The sequence below is a fragment of the Acromyrmex echinatior genome, chromosome 5 (assembly GCF_024713525.1).
Source record: "Acromyrmex echinatior isolate Ae372 chromosome 5, ASM2471352v2, whole genome shotgun sequence".
NCBI lineage: Eukaryota > Metazoa > Arthropoda > Insecta > Hymenoptera > Formicidae > Acromyrmex > Acromyrmex echinatior.
In genome coordinates this window covers 9,381,496-9,406,920 of record NC_141856.1, presented here as the reverse complement: position 1 = coordinate 9,406,920, position 25,425 = coordinate 9,381,496, and the positions used below count along the sequence as shown (strand labels likewise).

The 25,425-nt window shown below is 38.6% G+C and overlaps 1 protein-coding gene across 2 annotated transcripts in view; it reads left to right on the top strand.

Annotated features, from left to right (window-relative positions):
* The first annotated feature begins 525 nt into the window (after positions 1 to 525).
* Positions 526 to 25,425, top strand: part of pdm3 (POU-domain protein pdm3) — a 164,120-nt gene continuing 139,220 nt past the window's right edge. Inside the window, exons 1-3 of one of the 2 annotated variants that reach the window (XM_087406170.1) lie at positions 526 to 658; positions 1,378 to 1,618; positions 2,384 to 2,433. Coding sequence is in view for 1 of the 2 variants with exons in the window: in XM_087406174.1 (XP_087262300.1) it covers positions 1,600 to 1,618; positions 2,384 to 2,433 (69 nt within the window). In the remaining variant the exon portion in view is untranslated. The remainder of the gene's footprint in view (positions 659 to 1,377; positions 1,619 to 2,383; positions 2,434 to 25,425) is intronic. The other variant, XM_087406174.1, reaches the window with a different exon arrangement.

Below are 25,425 nucleotides of genomic sequence, written 5' to 3'. Positions count from 1 at the left end.
ATATGTATGTCGAATATACCATTCCTTGTATTTCAAATTTTTAATAAGTAAAATAAATTTTACACTTCGCTTGATAACTTATTTTAGACGAACCTCATTATCATCTATAAGAATAACTCCGTTCGAGAGCGTTTTGAAATAGAAATACTCGAATCTTAATTGACAAGAAAATGTATTTCGAACTGGTCGATGAAATAAGAGAATGAGCAACAATTTAGTTGAACAAAATCCGCTAAAAAATCAGATGCTAAAATTAGATGCACGAGATTTACAGAATGGAAAACGCAGAACGCTCGTTTATCGAAATTAATTTAGGACAAAAGAAGCAGGAAGTATGCACATTTTGGCACGCATACGTTTATTCCATAATTCTCATTCAATATTTCGTAGTAACGAGACTGGCTGGCCGTTTGTGCTTATGGCCTTGGCGTTTGTTTTGGTAGCGGCACGTTACGGACGTTACGTCGTACGCAAGGCCGCCGCGCCGGCCCCGCGCCGTGTTGTCATTCGCTCGGCGAGACTCGAGTTCACAGGTTGCCGGATAAGCCGCTCTGCGTGTCGCCTCATTACCCAACGGAACGCGATCACGTCCGACACCATATAGACGTCGTATTCGATTCTTCCTTAATACCTAACGACTACAGACCCGCGGAAATAGGTAACTCTTGCAACACGGACGACTGTTGTCTGAATACTTTTGGTCATTTGGTCGAAGTAAGCGTCATTTATTCGCGCAAGATTTTTTTTAGACTCGTAGGTTAGGTTAGGTTAGGTTGAATACTGCAAGTGAAATTAAAATCATTTTACCGCTATATATGTATATTACGTATGGGCTGTACTAATTTTCTCAACAAAGTTTAGATTCGCATGTCTTTCATCGCATTTTGAACTTTTCGCTGGTTTAAACGTAATCTGCTCATCGTTTTCGGGTTGAGAGCGCGAAGTAATACACGGATCGCGTGATTCAGGTAACGTAAAACAGATATATTGAGCGTTTATTTGTAATACGTGTTTCTCATTGAATTTATGCATTTAAAATACATGACGCTTGCAATACTAAATTTCGGTCATACATTTTCGTATGAATGCATCTTAATTTGTCTCATTAATATGATTAATATATAATATAGGATTTTATTAATGTATGCATCGTAATATACCAATTAATGGTATTAGAATGTCAAAGTTATTTTCGAATTTATCGGTTGTAAACGGAAACGTCCCGTGAAATTGACTTCGAGAATCACACTATATCGCGATTGCGATACAATCGTAATTAAGGTCGCGTTTTAATATTTTTTAACTACGTAAGCTCAGTTTGCGATTTGTTGAAACCCGCAGTCGCGCGTGAGCTTCATATTTTGTTTTAATTCGCAGGTGTCGAGCGGATAACTCCCTATTCGTGTTCCACGTTATTTTTTCGTCAATTAACCTGCCGAGAGTGCCGTGCAAAATGTCGTGCGATTATCCCATCTCGATTATTATGTGCGATCCTAAGTAACTGTTCTTTCGCGAATGTAGTGTTGTGCGAGTGCAACGAACGAATCTGCGAGGAGGAGAAGGAAGAGGAGGAGGAGGAGGTCTGGGAGGCATCGGGCAATGGCGGAGCAATCTTGGGGTAATTATTATTATTATTTTATTATTATTATTATTTTATTATAAATTATTATTTTATTTGCTACTTACAGAGTTGATCACTTATGACAATTTTATGTGCATTTATAAGTTGATCACTTGTATTAATTTAATTTTATTTTAAGTAACAATATTTTTCTATACATTAATCCTCCCTTTGCAATCATATTTTTTACTCCTTCTCTCCCCCCTTCGTCTGCAATCTGAAGGATGACATCTAATTGTAAGTCTTTTTTTATAGCCAAAGATTTTTTATTGTTCTAGATTTTTAAAAAATGTGAAAAGAATTATAGATTTCTGTTATGTTATATATGCATATATACTAAGTAGTTTTTAACTCAAATGTTAAAAAATACACACGATTGGGTCATTTATGTCCTGCACATTTCTTTTCTTTAAAATACTAGAAGTAATATTAAGTAATTAAAGTTATAACATTTATATACAAATTTTTAAACACACAACATCATATATGTATACTTTCTAAAGATATTCTTAAAGTATATGTAGAGATCAATTTAATCATTTTTGTATATAAAAGTAATGAAAATTAATCTAGAGCATGAGCTAGCCATCGCGTGTAGTAAAAGACCGGAAAGTCATCGTGTGTACTAAAGATTAAATTGCCCTTCTTTATTTTGAAGAAATTTGAGAGTAAAATTTTGCTTGTGCCAAAAAATTAAGATTGCAGACGAAAGGTTAATTATTCAGAACATTGCTTCAATTTACATATACTTTTGTTTTACAGTTCTACGTAGTTTCGACGTAGTCGCAACTTCGCCGCTGCGCATCATATCGGTGAGTGATAAAATATTTATCATATTAACTTTGACAGTTTCGAATTTTGTTTATTAAAAATGTGGATCTGAAAGAAAATGATATCAGACGTGTAATATGTAAATATATATAAGTTAAGAGATCAACTTAAAAATCATGCTGACAAATGCGGACATGTCATACTTAGCTTTTCGAGAGCCAGCAAATGGAAAAGGTCATGCAAAGATAGCATCCGGGACGAGCGAAAAAAATTCAGATATTCCCCGCGAGCTAAACCGTGTAACACAAGCAAAAGTCATTTCGATGCGCTACCGTCTATTTATATTTCACAAATCGCTTTCAAAAAGAGCGCAATACTTTGGGATTAGCGTACCGCGCAAAAAAATGTCACAGAGAATCGTCTATGAGCCGCGGCAGCGAGTCAGGAAAAAAATTCGGAAATATTATTAAAAGCCGCTGGATCATCGCTCTGCGCACCCCCGCCGGATACTGTGGTCGTCAGGGTGCGAGGGGGATGGTCAGGCTAGGCCGTTGGTTATCTTCGGCGGACAGCCCGTATTCAAAATACGAGCCGGTCGTACGTGTTCGAGAAGAGAGAGGGTGGAAGAGAGACAGTAGGAGAGAGGGGGGGACAACGACACCCCTTAATGCTGTGGCATAAAGTATGTATTACGCGATATAAAGCCGTAGAGAAAGGGAGGAAATAAAGTGCGTCGCCGGTGGCGAAACTGGGTCTCCATATGAAACGCACGTTGGGATTTTTCGGTCACGTTTGCCTGATTGCAATCAGGCTACTCGTCGATCTTGCAAATAAAAGTTATATGGCGACTGTTTGTGCTGAATTACCGACACGTGTTTTGTACCCAAAGCATCCTACGCGGCATGCACGCTGCCGGCAGCACGAAAAATTCGACGGTCCCAGCGCACCGCGAGCGGCGGGATCGTCTCGTCTCGTAAGTGAAACGTTCGAAGCGAATGGAAATATTGAGTATATATACGCGTTGTTACGAATACGCGTTTGTCCCGAGTGTATCGCATTGTTCGCGCAGGCGATGCTTGCTACACTAGATTAAAATCGAAGAGAGATATAGGAAGAGCGAGAGAGAGAGAGAAAGATGTAATTAAAGCGTAACCCGTAAAATTCGTTTCGAGAAATAATAGTCTGTAAACTAAATTATTTTGGTTAAAATAAGAGCGCGAATATAAGAGAGAGAGAGAGAGAGAAAGAGAAGGAGAGTTGTATTTATTATATATACAATAATACAAAATTTAATGTTATACTTGTATAATATGATATCTCTAGAAATTTGCATGTTTATTGAATCAAAAGTTTCTAATATTTTATATAAAACAATTTTATTAATGCGCGATAATCATTAATGTCATTTCTAATATTAATAGAATTAGTGTTCTCTTCTCTCGTATATAATGCCTATATCAAACAGCTATAAATATTCTTTAGTGACAATTCAACGATGTTCATTATGCGACTGAATCACGGGTAAACGTTCGCATCTGTAATCTAACAGACTCGTATACGTTCACCAATGTTGCGACCCGAAAGCAGATACAGAACTGGTTCTGACATCTTTGGTGGTTCATTACGGAGCGTATCGTGCAACGGACAAAAACCGGGCGGAGCGATGTAGTCCGCCGCTCGCGGCCGCATTATTATCATTAATTATATGCGCATTACAGACACGACTGTCGGTAACAGTGTTGCGGTTATTAGAGGAGGGAGCTAAGTGGCCGCGTGCTCGAAACAAACGCTCGGGAGTCCACAGTGTGCTTGATGCGCTTACGGAAAATGAGGGAGAGAGAGAGAGGGGGAGAGAGAGAGAGAGAGAAAGAGAGTGAGAGAGTGAGAGACAGACGGGGAAAATAAAAGAAGGGGGGAAAATCAGAATGGCGAAAACTCGCACGAGTAAACCCTGCCCGACGCGGAGTTTTTTTTTTTGAAGGTCCGTACCTACGGTACGGCGAGGCTGGGTTTAATGTAATGCTATAAAACCGGCATAATTTAGTAATGAACGGCCACTTTGCACAAATGGCTTCGTGCATCATGGCCAAACCAAAGAAGTCCCTTTGGCCGAGTGAGCGCGTGATAGGATAATAGTAATGTGCTTAATGGTAAATGGAGGCATTCAAGAGGCCGAGATTCAGATGGCACTCATAATGGTCGCTCGGACTGGCGTATCACCCCTAATAAGTACAAGTGGCACAAAATAGCTGTAATCACTTGACATCGTGGATCGTAAGATCATCCTACTCCCCACCGTCAAGACATCGAGCTCGATGCTATCTCATGACATCTTAGTATTGCCTATCTACCTACCTCGAGTTGGACTCACGTCGCGATAAAGCGCCACGCCCGTCGTTCTCGTTTAAGGAATATAAAGCAATAATGACTAGAGTTTGCAAAGAACGATATACATTGATGTGAACTAGATTATTATAAAAGAGTTTTGAATCGCTTTTAATATTCGTTAAACTTTCTGATTAAAACAGATATCAAGTTTTAATATACACCATGAATCATTTGTGTTCTGTCAATTCTGTGCATATTTCTCGTCTTTGAATAAGAGCATGTAGCTAAATAATAACCGATTTTTTCCTTTTTTTTAAATATACAATTTTCCAAATTATTTTTAAAATATGTTAAGATATATATAAGAATTACTTAATAATTTTTGTATACTTGAAAAAGTGAGCAAATTAATCCAGATACGAACGATCTATCATGTAGTAAGAAAAAGAATCGAAAAATCATTTAGTGAGTACTAAGTTGAGATAAAAATTAATGTGTTCGCATGTTACAAAACTGTCGAAACCAATGCCTATCTAAAATTAAATATAACAAAGATAAGGAAAAACAAGGGCTAATGAGAGTATAACGCAATTAACGAGTTTAAAAAAAAATATTTTTTTAAAACTTATGCAAAGTGTAAATACATACAAATGAGAGAGCAAAATGAAAATGTAAAATAGTTATGATCTGATCGATCGTTGAGGATAATTTCAAATTATAAATGTCATTTGTATCTCGGATTAAAGAAATATAAGTTATTACATTATTTTTTGTACACCTTGTTAACTGAGTTGCGCTCTTAATAGTCCTTGTTTTTCCTTATAATTTTAATATAATAGTATTAAATGTGCAGTTTGAAATTGGAAACAGAGTTAAGGGATATATTTGGTCCCCCAAATTTCCTCAAAAGAGGAAAGCAGAGCGCATGGAGAAGACGATAGAATATCGTCAAGGAATGTCGAAACTGGTTGAGATCTTCGGAAAGAGACTTTGTTCGGGATTGAAAATGCTGACGTGCGCAAGGTCACGTTAATGGACCATACGCGAATCACGGAATAATAATAATCTGAACCATGTCGCACTATCGGCGGTAATTCAAAGCAAATTTAACGGGGAGCGTATCGCAATTGCGGACAAACCGTATATACAGCGGGAAACATAACTCACCGTTGGTTTGTTTGCATTATCTGCCGCGTTCAAATACCCATATTTATCTCGTCTCTCGTGACACCCTGATGGGAGATCGTTATTTTATTGACACCTCGCGCCGAGCGAATATTAAATAATCGGTGAGTTTGGCGGGCGAGGCGTGCGTCGGTTCGTCCGTCAAAAACTGTCCGATCCGATTTAATCAAGAAGCTCGGGAAACCACTTGAAAATTTGTAGCGTCTAATCGCTTGGTGAACGCAAACGCGAATGACGCAGGACAAAACTTGTGCCGTGTTCAAGTCCTACGATTTTTCTGATCAAACTGTATCAACGTGCGCGGTGAATTATCGGGAAAACAACCGGCATAATATCGGCGGCATTAATTCCGATAATGGCGACGGCGGGTAATTATTAATTTATACGATGCCTAGGAAAACGATTCGTGACGCCGGAGCATTTGTCACGGAGTTTAAAGTCCCCCTAAATATATCCGCGTACATTCGGGTACATCCCCCTTCTCCCTTCTCCCCTCCCTCGTCAGGCAACTCCTCCCCCTCCCCCTCCCCCTCCTCCTTCTCCTCGTCCTCCTCCTCCTCGTTTCCTCATTGCGTAAAGGGCCTATTTGTTGCTCGTGATCGATGAAACGATTTCAATTAACAAAATGCGCTACGTCGATGGTCACGGTCTCTCATTTCGGGGCGGTGAAAGCGGGCGCGTCGGGACGCTTTCGGAATTCGCCGAAAAATATGCTCGCACTCAAGGCTAATGGACCGGATGAATGAGGTCGTTTTGTCGGGAAATCGCATGTAGAAAAATATCAGCGCCAAAAGTGTAGCGGCGCATCAATTCAAGCGCCACTTTATCCCGCGTTTGCGTTTTCTCATCTCGCGGCTGAGAGTTAATTAAAAGGCCGATGTGGCCTTTGAAGTCAAACTCTATAGCGTTTGCATTCTTATGGTTTTAAATCTCGATTGGTCAGTACGTTTGCTAATATAATTTCAGAACGAACTGAGATTTCAGTTTCGTCTGAATTTTTGCAGTTTATGTGACAGAGGTAATTTTCATATACCTAATTACTCACAAGGGAAAAAAGTGGAAACACACGTATTGAAATATAATTTCTTATAAAAGATAATTCTTTGTTTTTTTGCACATAAAAAATTTCAAATCTTAACTTTAGACATCTCTTAGTTTTTTAAAATAATAAGTAAATATAAAAATTTTGATGATCAGATCGATTAACCACTTGGCAGGATAATATAGATTTCGAAGAAAAGAGAGATGAAAAAGTCAAGTATTAATTTCGAGACCAATCGACTTTTATCCGATGCATAGACAATATAAATATAATACAATTCGATATAATGCGAACCTGAGGACAATGTTGCTGTCTGTTGCGTAATTAAGATGGTAATGAAAGTGTTAATTCAAATTATATTTATATCATCTATGTCATCGAACAAAACGGAAAAAGTCATTTAATTCCAGAACGTCATAATATTTAATTCTTTTCCTCCTTTTTCAGAAATCTATCATCCAAGGTAATCAATTAACGTATCGTGGAATATAATCTTCGAAATCACATAAAATCCTTATGTATAATCCGATAATTACATATACAACCACGAAAAATCATTATGTAATATTAGATAAAATCGTTTATTTTACCAAATGACTTCCATGTAGAAAAGAAAATTATTTGTAATCACATGAAATTGTACGAAATCATGTAATCTATGGATAATATTTCAACTAGTGCTTGCCTCGCTGTCATCTTATTAAATGATTAGTCGATCGATGATATCAAGATTTATATATATATATTTGTTATTAATTTTTGAAAAAAAAAAACTAATGGTTGTTTGAAGTTAGAGTTTGGAAGTTTGAATTTAAACACAAAGGATTATCTTTTGCAATAAAACTGCATTTGAAAACATACGCTTTTGATTCTCCCTTTGTCAGTAAAACATTCATGATATTCAGGAAAATATGTATTAGTAATTAGCTCGCTCTGCGAGATATAAGATTGGAAAGAGAGAATAAGTTATCGCAGGAATATTCATAAATTAAGGACCATTCTTCAAGATGTGTTACTGATGGATATGTTGATCTGTCAAATTAGACCTGATACGGGAGTACTTCGATAATACGCTTTACCGATATATTTCACAATGTGGCGCAGCCAACCGACCGTGCCAGGCTTTCCCCCGGGGAGAAATATCGCGGATTATTATTTAGTCAGTTTATCGCGCAAATTAGTCATGCGAATAGGGATTCATTAGAGCAGTCGCTTAATTATCGGTGTTACAGACGACGCCGAAGTGAGAAATACATGGCGCAGCTACGCGAGCACCATGCAAGCTTAAATTCCATTCTGATTGTTTCGCGAGTGTTATCAGTGTCGATATCCGTCGTTTTGTTCTCTAAACGAATTAATTAGCTTTCGTCATATCTGAGATATATGAATAAGCACGTCGATTTGCACAATTTGCCAATTTGGGAGATGTCTCAAGACATTCAAGAAAAAAGTATACGTAGTGCTATGTATTAACGTCATTATCGAGCGTACTATCAACACCATGTTCTCAATTAAATAATTATCTACGCGACGAGATCTTAATTCGCAAGCGGATTAATCTATTTTATTCGGCTAATCAAGAAAAGTGGGCACATCCCGACGCGGTGATTCGCTAATGATTCACGTCCAGAATCCGGAAGATCCCGACAAAGTTTTTTTTATCTCGGGGGTCGACGGTGAATCCTCGCGGTTCCGCATTAGCTCGAATCGAGATAGTTTCATGCGCGCGCGAGATAGCGCGATCTCATTTGCATGGAAAAGGCGAATAGAAACTTTTTTCCCTCGGACTCCAACTTTAATTCTTAATGAAAATGAGCCCCTCGTCTCGAGAGTGAGGAGCATGACTGGTCGGTGAGAAATTCGCCGGGGGCGTTGAGGATACACGATGGAGGGACGGAGGGGACCAGGAATTCGGGTGGCAGGGGATGCAGGCGGTGAACAATGAACGCGAGAGAGCTGTTCCAGCGCCTTTGGCCACGCGCTCCCTAACTATGTACTTAACATCGTAGTTTTGAAATTGTCGTTACCTTTTACGATGCCGCTAAGCTCTGACATACGCTTTTGGCATTCTCGATGATTAAATATACATTCGTCATAATTGATATATCGTAAGTTTTTACGACACGCACAGTGATTCGGATAACAAATAACTAATTAGTCATGGTTATTAGAATTAACGCTCAGTTCATTACGCTCAGTTTGAATTTAATCACGATTTAAGTAAAAGATACAAAGTATTTTTCCGAGGAAATTATGGCTTGCTTATTATAAACTTAAGATGCAGTTACGCAACGCAACAAAATTCCGAAAGATGCATTGACACGGTATATCGTTCGCGATCTTATTGACGATGGACAAAATTTTAGCCGCTTGTAGAAATCGCGGCGTACGTGTATAATACTTAGTAAGTATATGTTAGCCTTTATCTCTTGCGAGGGTCCTCAAAACCTTACCACAGGCATGAGCTTCGCTGAGGCATGAGCGGTGCTCTCTTTCGAATACAATATTTGTTGAGTAGGCTGTCGCTCGACTGCCAGGTCGCAGACAATAGTAATCGACTTCGTCGGCAGTGTTGTAGCGGCCAAATAAAAAAAATCGCGATCGAGAATGTGAACGACGAGCAAATAACTCATCGAGGAAATCTTATCAAAACAAAAATACCGAGTAAATTCCACGCGATTGCGGAACGTGAAATATTCAAATCTCTAAAATTTGATCAACCGGGTCGAGTCACTCCGAACTTCCCTGGAGGCCGCGCTAAATCCGTCCGCTAAATCCATCCGCGCGATGCATTTCACGAGCAAAGTAAGCACCATGAAAAAAAAAATCTTGGCCAAGAAAATCCCTTCTGCTACCCTCTTCTGACCCCGCCGTATCCCACCGCCGGTCGCTCCTCCTGAGTTAACAATGGGGCGAGGCTCACGTGCGCGAGGAATCAAGTGTTCTCGCACACCAGCGCAGTCCACTAGACCGAGGGCGCATGCATAATACAATGACCCTGCTAAGTACTATTTTAAAACAATGCTGAAATTGCTTTAGGGGATAAAAATGAACGAGGTAGCTAGGTGTATTTTTCTCCCCTCCGTCACCCCGCCTCTTTGACGAGGGTGCACGGTGCACGTACATGTGGCCATACACGGTGTAGTAACCCACCACCATCCCCTCGCGCGTACCCTTCGCGCCGCGGTGGCCGCACATAGGCACAGCCACGTACAAAGCTCTAAGCCTTTGAGTCGCAGTCTCACCGGCGCACAATAAGGCGCTCCATTTTTTTGTTTTTGCATTCACTTTAAGAGCGCGACGCACGGGAGGAAGAAGGAATGCGACGAGCTGTCGTTTTTTGCGAATGACGTTGTCGCTGGTATTTCGTTCGATATCTCATGACTATCTTTCTTGAGCTCTCAAAGCTCTTTATGTGAAACGTTGGACTTTCGACTTGTCAACAAATATTCTCCGAGCTAATGTGAACGAAATATTATTTTATCTTAAAATTGTACCAAGAGAGATATTTACTAGAAAACTGGGTCATTTAAAAATTAATCATCAATAGATTATTCAAAATATAAGTATTTATAATATAAATGATATAACGTGATTAGCTTGGAAGAGACAAGTAATGCCATGTAAGATTCAATGTTGCTTAAATATTATTTGGCTTTTAAACATTTAGAATTTTGATCGTGTACACTGAGAGAAATGTTTGATACGTACAATCATTTATTTTGATATGTAACTAAAAAAAAACTGTCTTACTTTTTTATTAAAAAATTGTTGTTCTAATCAAATTTGTTATTTAAGTTACAATAACCAAATTTTGATTAGAACAACACAATTTAAAAATGGAAAAATAAGAAAGTTTTTGTTAGCCACATATCAACAAAATAAATAATGGTTAAACCAAAACATTTCTCTCGATGTACAGCTAATCATAATTGTACTAGGGCAACTTAATCAGAGCATGGCTTATCGATCACGAAGGTATTTTGTCTGGAAATTAGGACCGACGGGTACATGCGCGAATAAGGTGCTCGGAGATGACGATTCTGCAATTCTTAGGCAGCCTCTCCTCGTTACTTTGACATTTTTAATTACGGGCTCTCGGTGTCGACGAGCTTCGTCTACGCTTTGTGTGCTGGCGAGTCTCGACGACTTGACCGGCATTGAAAAGCACGGTCGGAACGAATGAGTAGTGGAATTAACTTGAAATTAGTAATTGTTTAAAACTATCTTGGCGTTTTACTTCTTTGAAGAATTATGTCTTTTATGAACCGTTAATTATTTATTGTTGACCTATTACACAGTAGTATCGGGAGATCTAAAAAAAAAAACGAATATCTGAATTAAATATTTTCTTTATATTGTAAATATATTTTCCTTTTATATAAAATTTTATATGAAGCTTATACTACATAAAGATGGATCTTTTTTATATTATCTTTAACACTCTAACATCACTTTTGTAAGATTCTTTAATAATTGGTTTATAATTCTTTAAGGATAAAATTATCCGCCATTATAAATCTACCAGAATTGTAAAATTAGAGAAATGGAATACAAAATAGAAATCATGGCATAAAAAGACTAAACTAATAGCATATAAGATTTTCTTCTGGCAATAAGAGTCATCATAGTAAGGTAAAACGATTGAAATCGAGTAGCTAGATGAGTTTTGAATTGAAAGTTCGATCCGTGCGCGCGATAGCGGCATTTTTATTTTAAATGGAAGGAAAAGCAAGAGCCGTCGACTCTGGCGAACACGAACTCTATCCCGCACTCCCTTTCATCGTCTCTAATGTAATTTTTCAATGTCATTACCCGGGACGTTTGAGGGAAAGTGAAGGCTTTTAAGGTAAACTAAAATTTTGGTATATTTTCCATGAACGACGATGGAATCATGGTAAGCGAATTATCTTCGTTAGACGCCGCTTATTACTGGTCATTCGGTTAACCGTGTATACATTACACACGTTCGTATCCGACCGATAATATCTTAATTGCATAATAATTGGAGGATAACGTATTATCGTATATGTATTGTTACTACATATTTTAAGATATCGACAAATAAGAAAAGTGTATTTTAAGCATTTTATAAATATATTCGATTATTTATTTAACCTTTATAATACAGGAAAGCCACTAGAGTCGTGCTAAAACTAGAATCGTGCGGTATCATATTTTCAGGTAAGAAATACAATGAAATAATGAATTATAATAAATTTTAATCAGGAAAAGCTTTTAAAGATTTTAAAAATAGACCCCCCCCCCCCCCGTCCTCTAAAAGTTAATAATCTCACATTCATGATGATATAGCGGTCATAACGGAGAGAACACGATGAACGAAGACGTTAAAAGGAAGGATTAAATTAGACAGACCTGAAATTCGAGAAACCATTGTATCATTGATGTCTAATCATTAATAAAGATATAGGGTTCTATACGCGTCAACATTTGCCCCGAGAATCTGTTAATAAAGAGACCGGCGAATCCGCAGATTAGAAACACGGTCGTATCCGAAATTAGCATCAGCCCGTAGGCATAATGTAGCTACCCGTCCTCGCGTGAAACCAATAATCGCGTGGCGCGAGGTCGGGTATAGATTAGAAGGGTGAGTCGGCATAGCTAATACGCGCGTTAATAAGAGCCCCTGTTCCACGCTCCGTACGCTGTATATAAGCGCCCGGCATGTAATTTCTAACCACATTTCCCCGTATTCGCTTCAAATGTACGTACACGTACGAAGGAAGCTGACTGGAAGTTACGAGCCCGTATACCGTGTGTCTCGATATACAAACGAAGCAACCTGCTGTGTTCCCACGAAACCTTCGTTAATTCAAGTAGTATTCGTACTTTCTACTCCAAGAATATACTTGTATACATCTTAAAGATGCGCTTCTTCAACTATATCGTATTTTTATCGGACGACGATTGTTAATAAAAATCTACTTAATAAAGTCTCTCCCTCTTTTTTACTCTTGTTCTCTTTTTCATGAATAAAATTTCACATTGAGATTATTCTCTACCTAATACTTTGATAATATTGATGTTTCTTTAAATACAATGACTTTGCTTGGAACTTCTGCCTGAAAATATAACACTGTTTTAGCTTCAGTCTAGCGACTTTCTTATCCTGTAAAGGTTAAATAAACAATCAGATGTTTAAAAAAATGTTTAAAATACACTTTTCTTATTCGACGATATCTTGAAGTGTGTAAGTAAAGATACAACATGGGATTTAACGAGCGGAAAGAGAAGAGAGAAAGAATTAAAGGGTTGCAGTCAACATAGAATTTCGAAAGCCCAAAGAATATTCTGCATTACGACATGCGTTACGAGCGGCTGGTTTTCCGGTCGGGTTCTGTGAAATGTTCCGGTCTTTAACCAGTACTGGTATCACCCGTTACAATTCGACTAGACGAGTACTTATACGGCCGCAGAACGCCACGGTAGCCAGGCACATTCGCAGGAGGTCGAGGGTGGCGGCTGCCCGTAGCCCGCAGCCTGTAGTCACGTAATTAGGTGATTAAAATTAGATCTCGCATCAGCCAGAAACTCAATTAGCAATTAAACGTGGCATTTTCTCTAATTACGATACGTTCTCACTAATTACCGTAGCTAACCTTCCCCGCATCGTCTCTCGCGAGTGTTCTCCACGGCTACCTCGTCCCCATCCCCCCATCTACTCTCTTCCTCATACCCTCTCTTTCTCTTCTTCCCTCCTCCTGCGCTGAACTGTAGCACCATCGAAGTATTCGGAGAAACGAACCGGATCAGGGTGCCGTACATGCATCGACCTATCGAAAGTATCGATGCCAATTGCCTGCCTTCCGACCATCCCAGCCGACTATCAACGCATTCGTTTATCGAATTACGTCGATAGAAACGCGCCTCCTCTGAGTCTTTCGGATCTCCCCTAACTCGTGTAGTTGCGTGTCCCTTCTTTCCGCATGATGAGTGAAAAACAAGAATAAACATCTCAACCGGAGTACAAATCAAGAGATTATATTTTGGGGAAGTCTCGAGACGCTTGTATATAGATAAATCACAATGCTCGTGTAGTAGTGTATGCGACGAAGTTTACGAATTTATTTTCAAACTTGGCAACTGCCGAATTTCCATCAATAATTGATGCGCTCTGCGGGCGAGTTTCGGAGCGTGGAAAAAAAATATGGCCAAGCTTTTAGTATTCGTTAAATTACAGAAGGCTGTAGTATTTATGTATGGATAGAGAAGGGTTCAGTCGCGCGCGTGAGAGACATTTTTTTAGATTACTTATATTGAGTTATGCATTGCAACGCGAGAAAAATATTGCCAGTATACTAATACTAGTCAGTATAGATGTACAAAATTATTGCCAGTTCGTTATTATTAAGTTAATAAATATACAGGTTATAGACTGCATTGCGAAATTTTAATACTATGATATTTAGACAAATCCTCATGTCGCAACTAAGTGAATAACCGACTAATCTCTGATGAATAACTAGAAAATCCCAACAAATCATTTTTCTTGTCGTGCGGACACAATTGTAATTTTTTAAAATTTTATTGCAAGTGTAATAACGCTTAACTGTTACGACTTTGAAGCTCGTACTGAGAGAAAAAAATGGCTGCAAAAAAATTATCATAATTTAATTATAATTTTAGTAATTTTCGGTACCAATTATATATTTTTTTGATAGAACTGTAATCATTACTACTAATATTATAGCAGTAATTCTATGAAAATGAAATTCCTAACCATAATTATTCTATCATGCACTTATAGTTACAAACTTTTCTTTCAGTGCGGACATTTTAGAGATTGTTTTATTCGATTTCTTTGACGAGTTTACGATCATTTCTCCTGATTGTAAAACTGGAGAAACTTTATAAAAACGAACATGAACGTTGAGATTCTCGATAAGAGTCGACCGGATGAATGCAGTCATTAACATAATATCGTCAATGACCGGGTTGGTTTATGACTGGCTGCTACGAATAATAATTCTCGGACCGGGATGTTTTATGAAACATCCCGAGGACGCGGAAGTGTTTTCCTCGAAAATCCTGATGTGGAAGTGTTTATTATTACTCGGTTGTAACGGAGATTCGATGCCGTGCGGTCACGGCTCCCAATTATTTTAATCACCGGTGGAGTTACCGTCGCATTCACCTGCCGCAATGAATAATCATATCGAATTACACACGAGCGGCTCTCAATCGTAGACGCGATTATTATAGCATAGCTACGTTACGTAATGCCGGTCGACTTAATTATTGAACGCATATCAGGCGCAACTATTGGGTTTAGTAATTTGCCACTTACACGGATTGTCGTATATGCATCGAGAAACGCGGACATACACATATGTATTTGAGATTGTTATTTTGTCATTATTGAATAGTCAATGACAAACGTAAATCGGATTTGAGTGCACGTGTTGTTAATATTATCTATGCATCACACGCGCATTACATTATTTATTAATGTTTTAACGATAAACTTTTTTGAAGCGCTGTTTCGTGAGTGACTTATTGTTAATATGTGAAGAGCCGAGGAAAAGTATTGCAATTTTAGCTGGGAAAATATTGTTCAAATGCGCGACGTATATCATACGGCAAATCGGAAGAATCAATTAACGAACGTTGATTCTCTCGAATAAATTGTATACAATTTATTAGCTGGGTATCTGCCTTTATTTTTATCAGGCCAATGCGAGCAGTCGTCAAAATAGTTTAATAATTAAAAATGCAACGTCAAAACGAGTTGCAGAATATCCGTAACAGCGTATGACGAACAATTGCAGGTGCAATTAAAAATTGTGGAGTCTGCTTCTGAATATACGGTGCAAACAAATGAGCGAATCAGGACGAATATTTCGAAGCGCATAGGGATAAGCGTATCCCGCTAGTTAATAAATTACGGTAATAGGATGGGTCGTTAAAGAGATGAGAAAATTTCTTGGATAGCGCATTACGAAGAATACTAATGACGCCATCAATGCTTACAAAGTTGGTATGATGAGGAACCCGAAAACATTGTACACGCTAACATGTGTAATTAAAACAATATTTGGGCTTACATAATTATAGTTCATTATCTGGGGGGGTTGGCCGAAAACGGCAGATTCAATAAGATACGCGTGCTTGGTTAACATTATGTCACATCGCCGAATTACGTCCCCTGGTTCCATTAGCTGAGTTGGAATAAAGTTACCGATCGATAGGCATCAGCGTGCACGTTGTACAAACTGATCGCACCAAGTTTCCACCACTAAAACCAGACGATCGTGAATAATAAAGTGCGTGTTGTGATATTAACCTCCTTGTATTTAGAAACAAATTTTATTACACAGATATAAAAAGCGGACAAACAATTTATTCTCCGTTACCGATAACCGACCGCGCCACGAACGAAAAAGATTTCCGACCTAAATTGCAGTTATACATAAATATTCTTAGTATAGGATGCTGGTGCGCGGTGCTTATGCACGAAAAGCATTAAAACGTAAATTGATAGACTAGCGCATCGCACACTGGTGAATAATCTGGAAAGTTATGAACCTCGTAATTTACCTCGGCCTTACTTAAATTCATAATGAGACGCATTTAAAGCAGCTGCTGGTAATCATAGCGATTAAAACGTCTTTAAGCGCATATACTGAAACAAGTTACGGTGCCCTGTCGACATAAAAAATAATTTCTACACGTACGTTTCAATACAACGTATATTGAAAAAATTAGTATGCAGAAATGCATATAGTGGAAGCGTGAGAATAATACGATTATACTTTTTAATTTTTAATTTTTCGAAACTGCACGTACATTCTCATTGTCGTGAAAGTCACCGTTTGTCAAAGAATCACGAAGAATCTATGATGACGGTAATTTTCGACCACGCATTTTTTCCTCATTTTCAAATGGCGTTCCCGCGGCCAATAATTCTTGCAGAAGTCATTAATCACGTTATATGCGAACGAATCGGTCGATCACACGTCACTAGGCCATCCATACATAACGGAAACCGATTGACATTAACGCGATAAATTCTAAAAATATATATGTGTATATCCAAAAAACACACTGCAGCCGATTCTATTTTTTACGTAACTCGGAGAATATCGTAGCGCTTTTCGATCTTCATGCGCACTGATAGATTATTTTCACGCTAAGAAAATTTATTAAGTGTTTTATATATACATAGACGATTAATAAATATAATTATATAATTGACAGTGTAATTTTATAAATTATTTTAGGATATTGAATTATAATTGAATAAATTAATTTTCTTAAATTTGAAAAATATTTAATATATTAAAATTTAATATATTAATGTGCGATTGCATTTAATTTATGCATTTTTATTACGGCACGATACAAAATAGCATCGAATTATACATGCATGGTCATCATTCAATTATTTGTGCATGAGACATACATATATAACACGGAAACGTTATTGCAAAAAGGCTTAACGCAGTAAGGGATGGAGAAAACATTTTTCGAGAGTATCGGAAGCCTCGCGAACGTGGGTGTTTTTTTAAAGAGACGCGCCTGAAAATTGATTATCGCGTTCGATCGATCCGGTATCAAATTCTACAAGTATAATTGCAATCAAAACGAAGCTGCACTGATATAACACGCTGGCCGCGTTTCCGACAATTATTTCTCTATCCATTTCCTATCGCCAAAACCACGATATTCTCGAGGAATCCGATATATTCAATTAACACTGCGCCGCACTTCCACTTGCAAATCTACCGCGTTCTACGTGGCGAATCGGTAATTCTTTCCCAGGCTCCCATGTTTTCCATACTGCAACCCAAAGGTTGCAATGCCGTCAACATCGAATTGCTGTTGTTCGCACTGTGCACGACGATCAAATTATTCGTTTCGGTATTTCAAGTTATTCCACACAACCTAATCGAAAGAGCGCAAAAAGAATTAGTTTCGTTAATATCGTAATATACGCGAATGACAATTCGTTCCATAATGATTAAAAACTTAATTAAGTAAAGCTTAAAAATATATGCTTTACTTTAAGAAAGCAATTATTCATCTGGATGATGAGCGGATTTACGTGATGTTTCCTGGCATCGCATCGGTTTAATATTTACGCAGACCCATGGAACACAAGCGACAGCCTAAAAAGCGGATTCTTCGACAGTCCGTGGGGGGCGCGGCCGCTTCGAAAAAGCATTTTTTTCGCCGGACGAAAATTCCTTACCCCGATAAATCACGATTATTTGACCGAGGCTTCCCCGGGCGGGCAGTATATTTTACTTACAAAGTCACACGTTGGATCACGCGCGCACTTTTTTTTGCTCGGCTGCCGGGTATTACATTTTTAAATGGTTTTTACGTTTTGAATAGCAATGGGGCGCGCTTTGCTCGCATGCCTTTACGTACCCACGCGCCCCGTGCCACCCCTCCGGCCGGCACGTTACGTACTATCTCTGTCTCGCACCCTCTCATCCCCTTCAGCGCACTTCTGCCACCCCCGACGCCCTCCTTCGCCATCCCTTTCCTCCTCCCCCCTTTCCACGACGCCTCCCCCTTTCCTCCACGCTCAGTGTCAGCCGGCAGGTTTTTCGCGGTGGGCACGATATCGTTGTGTCAGACGGGCGCCGGCCTCATTTACGAGGCTTTCGCCGGAACTTCGCGGCCAAGAATTATAATTAAGATCCCGCACCGACGCCCTCCCCCTTCCTCCCGGCCTCCCCCGCTCGCCGCTGCTTCGCGGCGCTCACCTTCCGTGATATTACATTCCATTCCGAGCTGGATCAATCCTTTAATGGCCGGAAGTTTAATTTGTGCGCCGCTACAAAATAATCGCGAATTGCGCCGGCGAGCGCGCGGCGTGGAAGCGTGACCCGTCGAGAAGTTTATTATTCATAAGGTCTTATTATTGGACCGATTCCTCCAGTATCGGGCGTTATCGCCGACGCTTGAGAAAAATGAATATTAAACTACCCTCTTTGATGCCGCGCTATATTTGATGGATATAGTGTTTTCTTCGCGGACAAGAATGCACTGACGCTTTTTCAACTATTGAAAAGAAATGCTTGAACTAAAATTCACTTAACATTGATATACGAGATATACGTGTATGTATATAAGTTATTATCTATTTTATCATCTGTTTTTAATATCAATATTATCGCGGAATATATAACGCATTTTACATTTCCCGTTAATTAAATAGAATTTCATTCTGGAACAGCTAATCGAATTTCTAAATTTTATTTCGCTGTTCATAAACTGTTGGAGTTTTCCGACCATTATGCGATTTCGTTATTAGGAATTGAAACTGGAATACGGAGCGTAAATAAATTTTGCCGTGAGGGAATAAAGAAATAAAAACCGGCTCACGTCTGCTCACTGACAACGCGCGTTAAAAATATCGAAACACACTTTAAATAATGAACAACGCCTCTCGCAAATGCTGCGTGATTTTTCGCGAAGGAAACTCGTATAGTACGGATGTTTTCCACGAAGTCGCGGTAATTTCGCGGGACGATTCGCGCGTCGAAAGTTATTCGTTTGATTCGTTACCAGCGAAACGAGCGGCGTTCGCCATCGTGCTCGCTGAAATGCAAAACGTTTTCGTATCACTACGCCCGGAGTCGAGATACATTTTTTTCAAAGCAAGTCCCGCACCGTATCAGTGAGGGCCGCTTGCGGGAGAGGGACGAGGAGAGAAAACGACGAGAGGAAGTGAGAGAGACGAAGAGAGAAAGGGAGAGCCCACATATGAAACCGTTATCTGCACCGATTCAGCAATATTTTTACATTTACTACTCCCGCCCCCTCCCCTCCTCTCCCCTCTCCCCCTTGTCCGTTACCCCTCTACGGCCATACCCCTTAATCTGAAACCCGCAACCTAACGAATGTACGAGTGCGGCGCGGCTTACATCGACTGCAGCAGCGTTTCCCGTACATGCAAACATACTCCGAACACTTTAGACGCCGTTTGTCATTATTACGAATTTAGTCGCATATAGCATGGGGTGTTTTTCGCTTGTTTGATTTCTGGGCTTCAGGTTAAAATGGTAACCCAAGCTTAGCGGATCAACTGCGGAGTCTGCGAGCGAAATTTAACGGACACATAAACGAATTGACGCGCGCAAATGAGCCCGTAGTCGTTTATATCTCGGGAGTAGCGCGAATTAATTTTATATTTCAATACTTGGCGTAAAAATAAAGTTTATTATTCTCATTAATAAGTAATTTGACACGGGAGCAAGCATTTAATCGGAAATAAATTTTGCCACCAAACTTTGTGCAATTGCATTGCTTCTTCATTAGATTTTGCTTTACTTCATTATATTATAATGAAATATATCAATTATATGCGCGACATATTACGCGCGTATTACCTTGCCTCTTGAATATTACAAGTTCGAGAACAGTTACCAAATTAATCATATCGAGCATCGATTTATTCATAGACCCAGTTTAGGATACTGGAACTGATTTTCGCGGTACACGTAACGAGCACGGCTGAGTTGTCGAATCGAGGGTTCACGCGCAGTTGAACCGTTGAGTGGTTGTGAGTCACCTTAGAACGCACCAGTGGTGCTTCGTACAAATGACGATCCTGTCTTTCGATTACGGCTACATCCCTTCGAGAAACAGATCCTCTTCGAGGAGAATTTTACTCGAAATTTATATATTTATATAGCACACGTAACGTATATCAATACAGCAATAAAATTGTCCTCGGAGGATGTTTTGAAGTCTAAGATTGCAAATGAAGCTATATGCGTTATTTTAATTATACATATATCTCAAAAGCTTGTATATCTCAAAATGTTTAAATGCCTCTTTAATATTTTACAATCCAAAGTCTTATTTGGAGACAGTTCTAGTTTCATGAGAGTACAATAGTGAGTACACGAGGGTCTCTTTAGCAAGCGGCCAAGTATATTTAAAATGCAAATTATAATTCTCTTTAACATTAGCATTTGTTCGTTTATCACAAAGTCTCATTCGTCATCGTTTCAAAGTTAGGGTGAGAGCCGCTGTGACAACGGAGGGAACCCCACCGGCGCAGCCCTCGTATAATTCCACCCTTACAATTATCCCCAGCATTAAAAACACGATGTTAATTTCTATGCGCAGCGCTCCGGGAACCCCTTCGATTCAATCGATTTGTAATTCCGCGTCTAAGCCTCCTCGTCTTGTTCGAGAAGCGTCTACTATAAACGATGAATTCGCAATATTTCTGCCGGAATCGTTATACTTATATATCGAGGATTCTGCGCGCTCATTCGAAACATTCTCACGCATCGACTGTATCCGAGATGTGTGTGACGTGGTGTAATAAAAAAAAATTTTTTTTATCATTTTCTATTTTTTTAGTCCACAGTCGTAAATAGTGAATTAATTAAACACGCACGTGTTCGACAAATTATTTAGTAAAATTCATTTTTTGCATGGATGCCTCTTTAACCAATAGCTATGGCAGAAATTGTTGGCAACAGCGTCGCATTAAAAAATATAAAAATGTGAAATCAATACTAGAGTGTGCATTTCCGGGCTTTGAAAAAAAAAAAAAAAAAAAATACGCGTCTATATTAATCAGCATTTCTCCAATTTTCGGTAGGTCGTCGCGAGTGTCGGTGGTGTCTCGAGAGCGTCTCGACTTTGCTCGCCGACCCTTTTTTTCCTTTTCCTGCCCCTTCAGTCTGGGATTGCAGATGTCACGGGAAAAAGTTTACGCTCGCGTCTTGACCGTTGTTCACTGTCGTTTTACAAGGGCATCTCCCCTTTACCCCGTGCGTGCCCAAGTGGTCCGGACGCATAATACAGCCGTACGCGATGGCGGTTCGGGAGTAAGGGGGTGGTATAATTAGGGGCTTGAAGGGGCGGCTACTAAGGGAGAGGAAGTAGAAGAGGCTGACAGATGTGGGAGCATTGTTTTATGGGGAGACCCCTCTACCTTGCTTCCTTCGCTTTTCTCTCTGTCTCTCTGTTCTGTCTACACCCCATAGCGCGCGTGGCGTGCTGTGATTTAAAATGGGTGCCGCGAATTCGTGAATCCGACAGCGACTGGCGATTCGTAGAGCATGCTCGCTCGACTATGACTGACTGCCGTGTGAAACTTTTTCGTGGCTTCGCCAAAAGTGAACGAGTCGAGCAGCGCGACAACGCGTTCATGATATCTTTCGCAATATGCTTCCTGTACTTGACAGAGAAAGATCGGACAGGTGTTACATTTGTGTACAAAATAGTTTAACTTGGGAGAAGCACGCAATTTTCTTATATTACATGGAAATGACGAAAGTAAGGAAAATATGTACATAATATAAAAATGTTTTTGTTCATTAATTCTTTCTTAATTAGCATTATTGAGAAGAATAAAACAAAGGTTAAAATATAATCTGTAAAAATTGAAAGCTGAAATATATCGACAATTTACGGTACTTATATTTAGCATTCGTAATAACTATGACATACGACACGTTCGAAGAGTTCGCCAATAGCTCACAGAGCTTCGTTTCCCCTTTACATATAAAAATGTCAAGAATAGATATATATTGTCTGTTGTGTGTATTGCCTATTCTGGTAGAATATAATTCAAAATACGTATAGTCCATGACAATTTATTTTACCGACTGATAGCTAAGAATGAATGTTCAGCACACCAAATCCTGATATTGTGTGTTAATATAAAACAAATCCGTGGTATATGCAGAACTTCACTGAACCGAATCTTATTCAGGTGGACGCAGACTTTCAATAAAAACGTCTATATACGAAAAAAAGTGTATTCCGTATATTTGCTTTATTTAATTCTTTTAATATATATTGGCCGTCTAATCTCTCGTTCAGGTGAGAAAAAGTCGTGGATAGAATATTGTCGCATATTGGTCAGTAAATTGCTAATTTATGTATGCTGGTAATGTTTTGATCCAACAACAAGTTTCTTTAAAAGATTTGTATAACATACAATTACATAATTTTTTGTAGCAAATTGTATTTAACAATTTATACGTGTTTAACTTTTTATATTTTTTTATATTTTCATTTTCTTCTTGTATATTATTGCAAGCTTGCTCTTTTTATCCAAGATATTATATAAACTTTTTCTATATATATAAACTTCACGGTTGAGAAAGCACTTTGCCATCGCTAAGCTCTTTTTCCATTTGTGCGTACAGTGAATCACATCTTTGAATTTTAATTTCGTTCAAAAATCTGAGTAATCCCGAGAGAGACTTGCGAACATGTGCAGTCACACCTCTCATTAGGTTTTTGACAGCCCTTCATACGAGGATCAACCCACCCTGTGCATCCACCCGAGTTCCCAAACCATCGACTACCCCTATTCGCGCTTTTGTTCTTTGTCTCACTGAATGCTAGCAACCCCTCGGCTGTACGGCTTAAATCAGTCGAATGCCGAATATGAGCACGAAATTCACGAGTCGAGCGGCAATTAAATATTCTTTGCCGACGATCGCGAGCCGTCCGTTTATTCCCTCGGTCATCAAAAACAATCGTACACCGCGATATACTTTTGCGATTAATCACCTTTTACGAATGGCTTCGATTTTTTTAATGAGAGATCGAGATTTATAAAGATATTCTTGATGTAATCTAATAATATAGACGTTAAATTTTTAGACGAAATAATTTTTAGTGTAAGAAAAAGAAATAATTTTTTTTAATATTTTGACGCACCGAATTTGAATCTGCCACTATAAAAATCCCATTAGGTCGAATTAGGATATAATATGTTAATTTTAAGATACATATAACATATTTAGTTTTAAAATATAACATTCCTTTTCGAATAATTTGGACACAAGTGATGAGCGCAAGATTAATATTTCTAGCATGATTTGAGGATAATTAAGAAACAGAAATATTGGGATGGAAACATGCTAGACTGCTGGATTCTAACATGTGAATTGATTCAAAGTCATATAAAAAATAAAAATTAAATGTTCAATATTTTTAATTTATTTTCTGATTTCAATAAAACTACATATTAGAACATATACATTCACTATATATTAGAAAAAATGTTTTTTTTATATCTTAAAAACCGGATTTGATGATAATATTTCGACGACAGATTCGGATTCAGCGTCAAAAATTAGTCTAGAAAGAGTCTTCGCATGTTTTGCATAAAATTTTATAATTTTTAAATTAAAATTTAAGTAATGTGAGCCAACACAAGGTAATAATATGTAAAATTGTGTATATTAATATTAATAAGACATAGATATAAACGTTACCACAACATTGGGTTCTCTTCAATGTAGAATAAAAGAATTAATAAATTAAGTATTACATTACAATTAGTAAAGTATAAGAATAAGAATACATAAATGAAGCGTATTGTAGAACCAAAATACATACGCAAGTTCAAAGTCTAAATTAAGAGTCTAAAAATAAAGATCATTAACCGTATCGTATTTGGAAGAATATTTAAATCATGAATTAGAATGAAAATTAAGACAAGATTCCAATGAATCTTTTATATGTATAATGTATATACGATACTAGAATAAGGTCGAATATTTTATATTTAGGTTCAGTGGAAAATACATATTTAAAATTCTTGTTAAATATTGTTCATTATTTTTTACGATTTCTTATAAGATTTTTTGTAATATTCTATATCTCAACTTTGTTGCTCGCTATGTTTGCTGTAAAGAACAGCCGTCAATCTGTCACCGAGAAATAAGATCGACAATGAAATGTTCCCATCACATGCCTCACAATCCAACAGCCCATAATTATCTACCAGACTTTGTGTAGAACTATAATATGTAGCGTGCGTCTAATCATAAGCGAACCCTTTCGCAAGAGTTCGCATACTTACTCGCATCTTACATTTTACGCTGAAACCATAATTCCTCGGTTGTCAAATATTACGACTAATGAGGAGAGTGTTAATTTATGAGACAAAAAGCACGGGACAATAAGATACTCTTTCTTCCTTCCGCGCTCGGAACGAGCTGAAATAGAACGCAAGACAAAGAAAAGCGTATGAAGAAGCGAGAAAGGGACAGCTATAGAGAGAAGGGAGGTATGAGAAAGGAGGAGAGAAAATGCAACTGAAGGACTGATGAAAAGAGAAGATGGAAGAGAAGAGGCCTCGATCGAGCAAAACGGAGCAAGCATCGCATGAAGGCAAGAAGGAGAAGGCAGACGGAGAGAATCGATGATAGAACGAACAAAGACAGAGGATAGGGAGAGGGAGAGACGGATGCCACAGAGAGTGGAGCAAGTGCCATGCCGCGAGAAGCGAGTGCGTGGCTTAATTTCCTGCTAAATTACTACTTTAATAGGAAAGATGAACGTCGTTGATGAGGAGGGTTAGCCGGAATATAAATAGGGGGTACCGACTCTCCTTCTCTATCTTTTCTCCATTCCACTCTGCTCTTGGCTGCTTCTCTCGTAACCCCCATAACCCCCGCGGCTTCACGTTGGACCACCTTCCATCCCAACCCCTTAACTCGCGGCATCGTCATCGCCC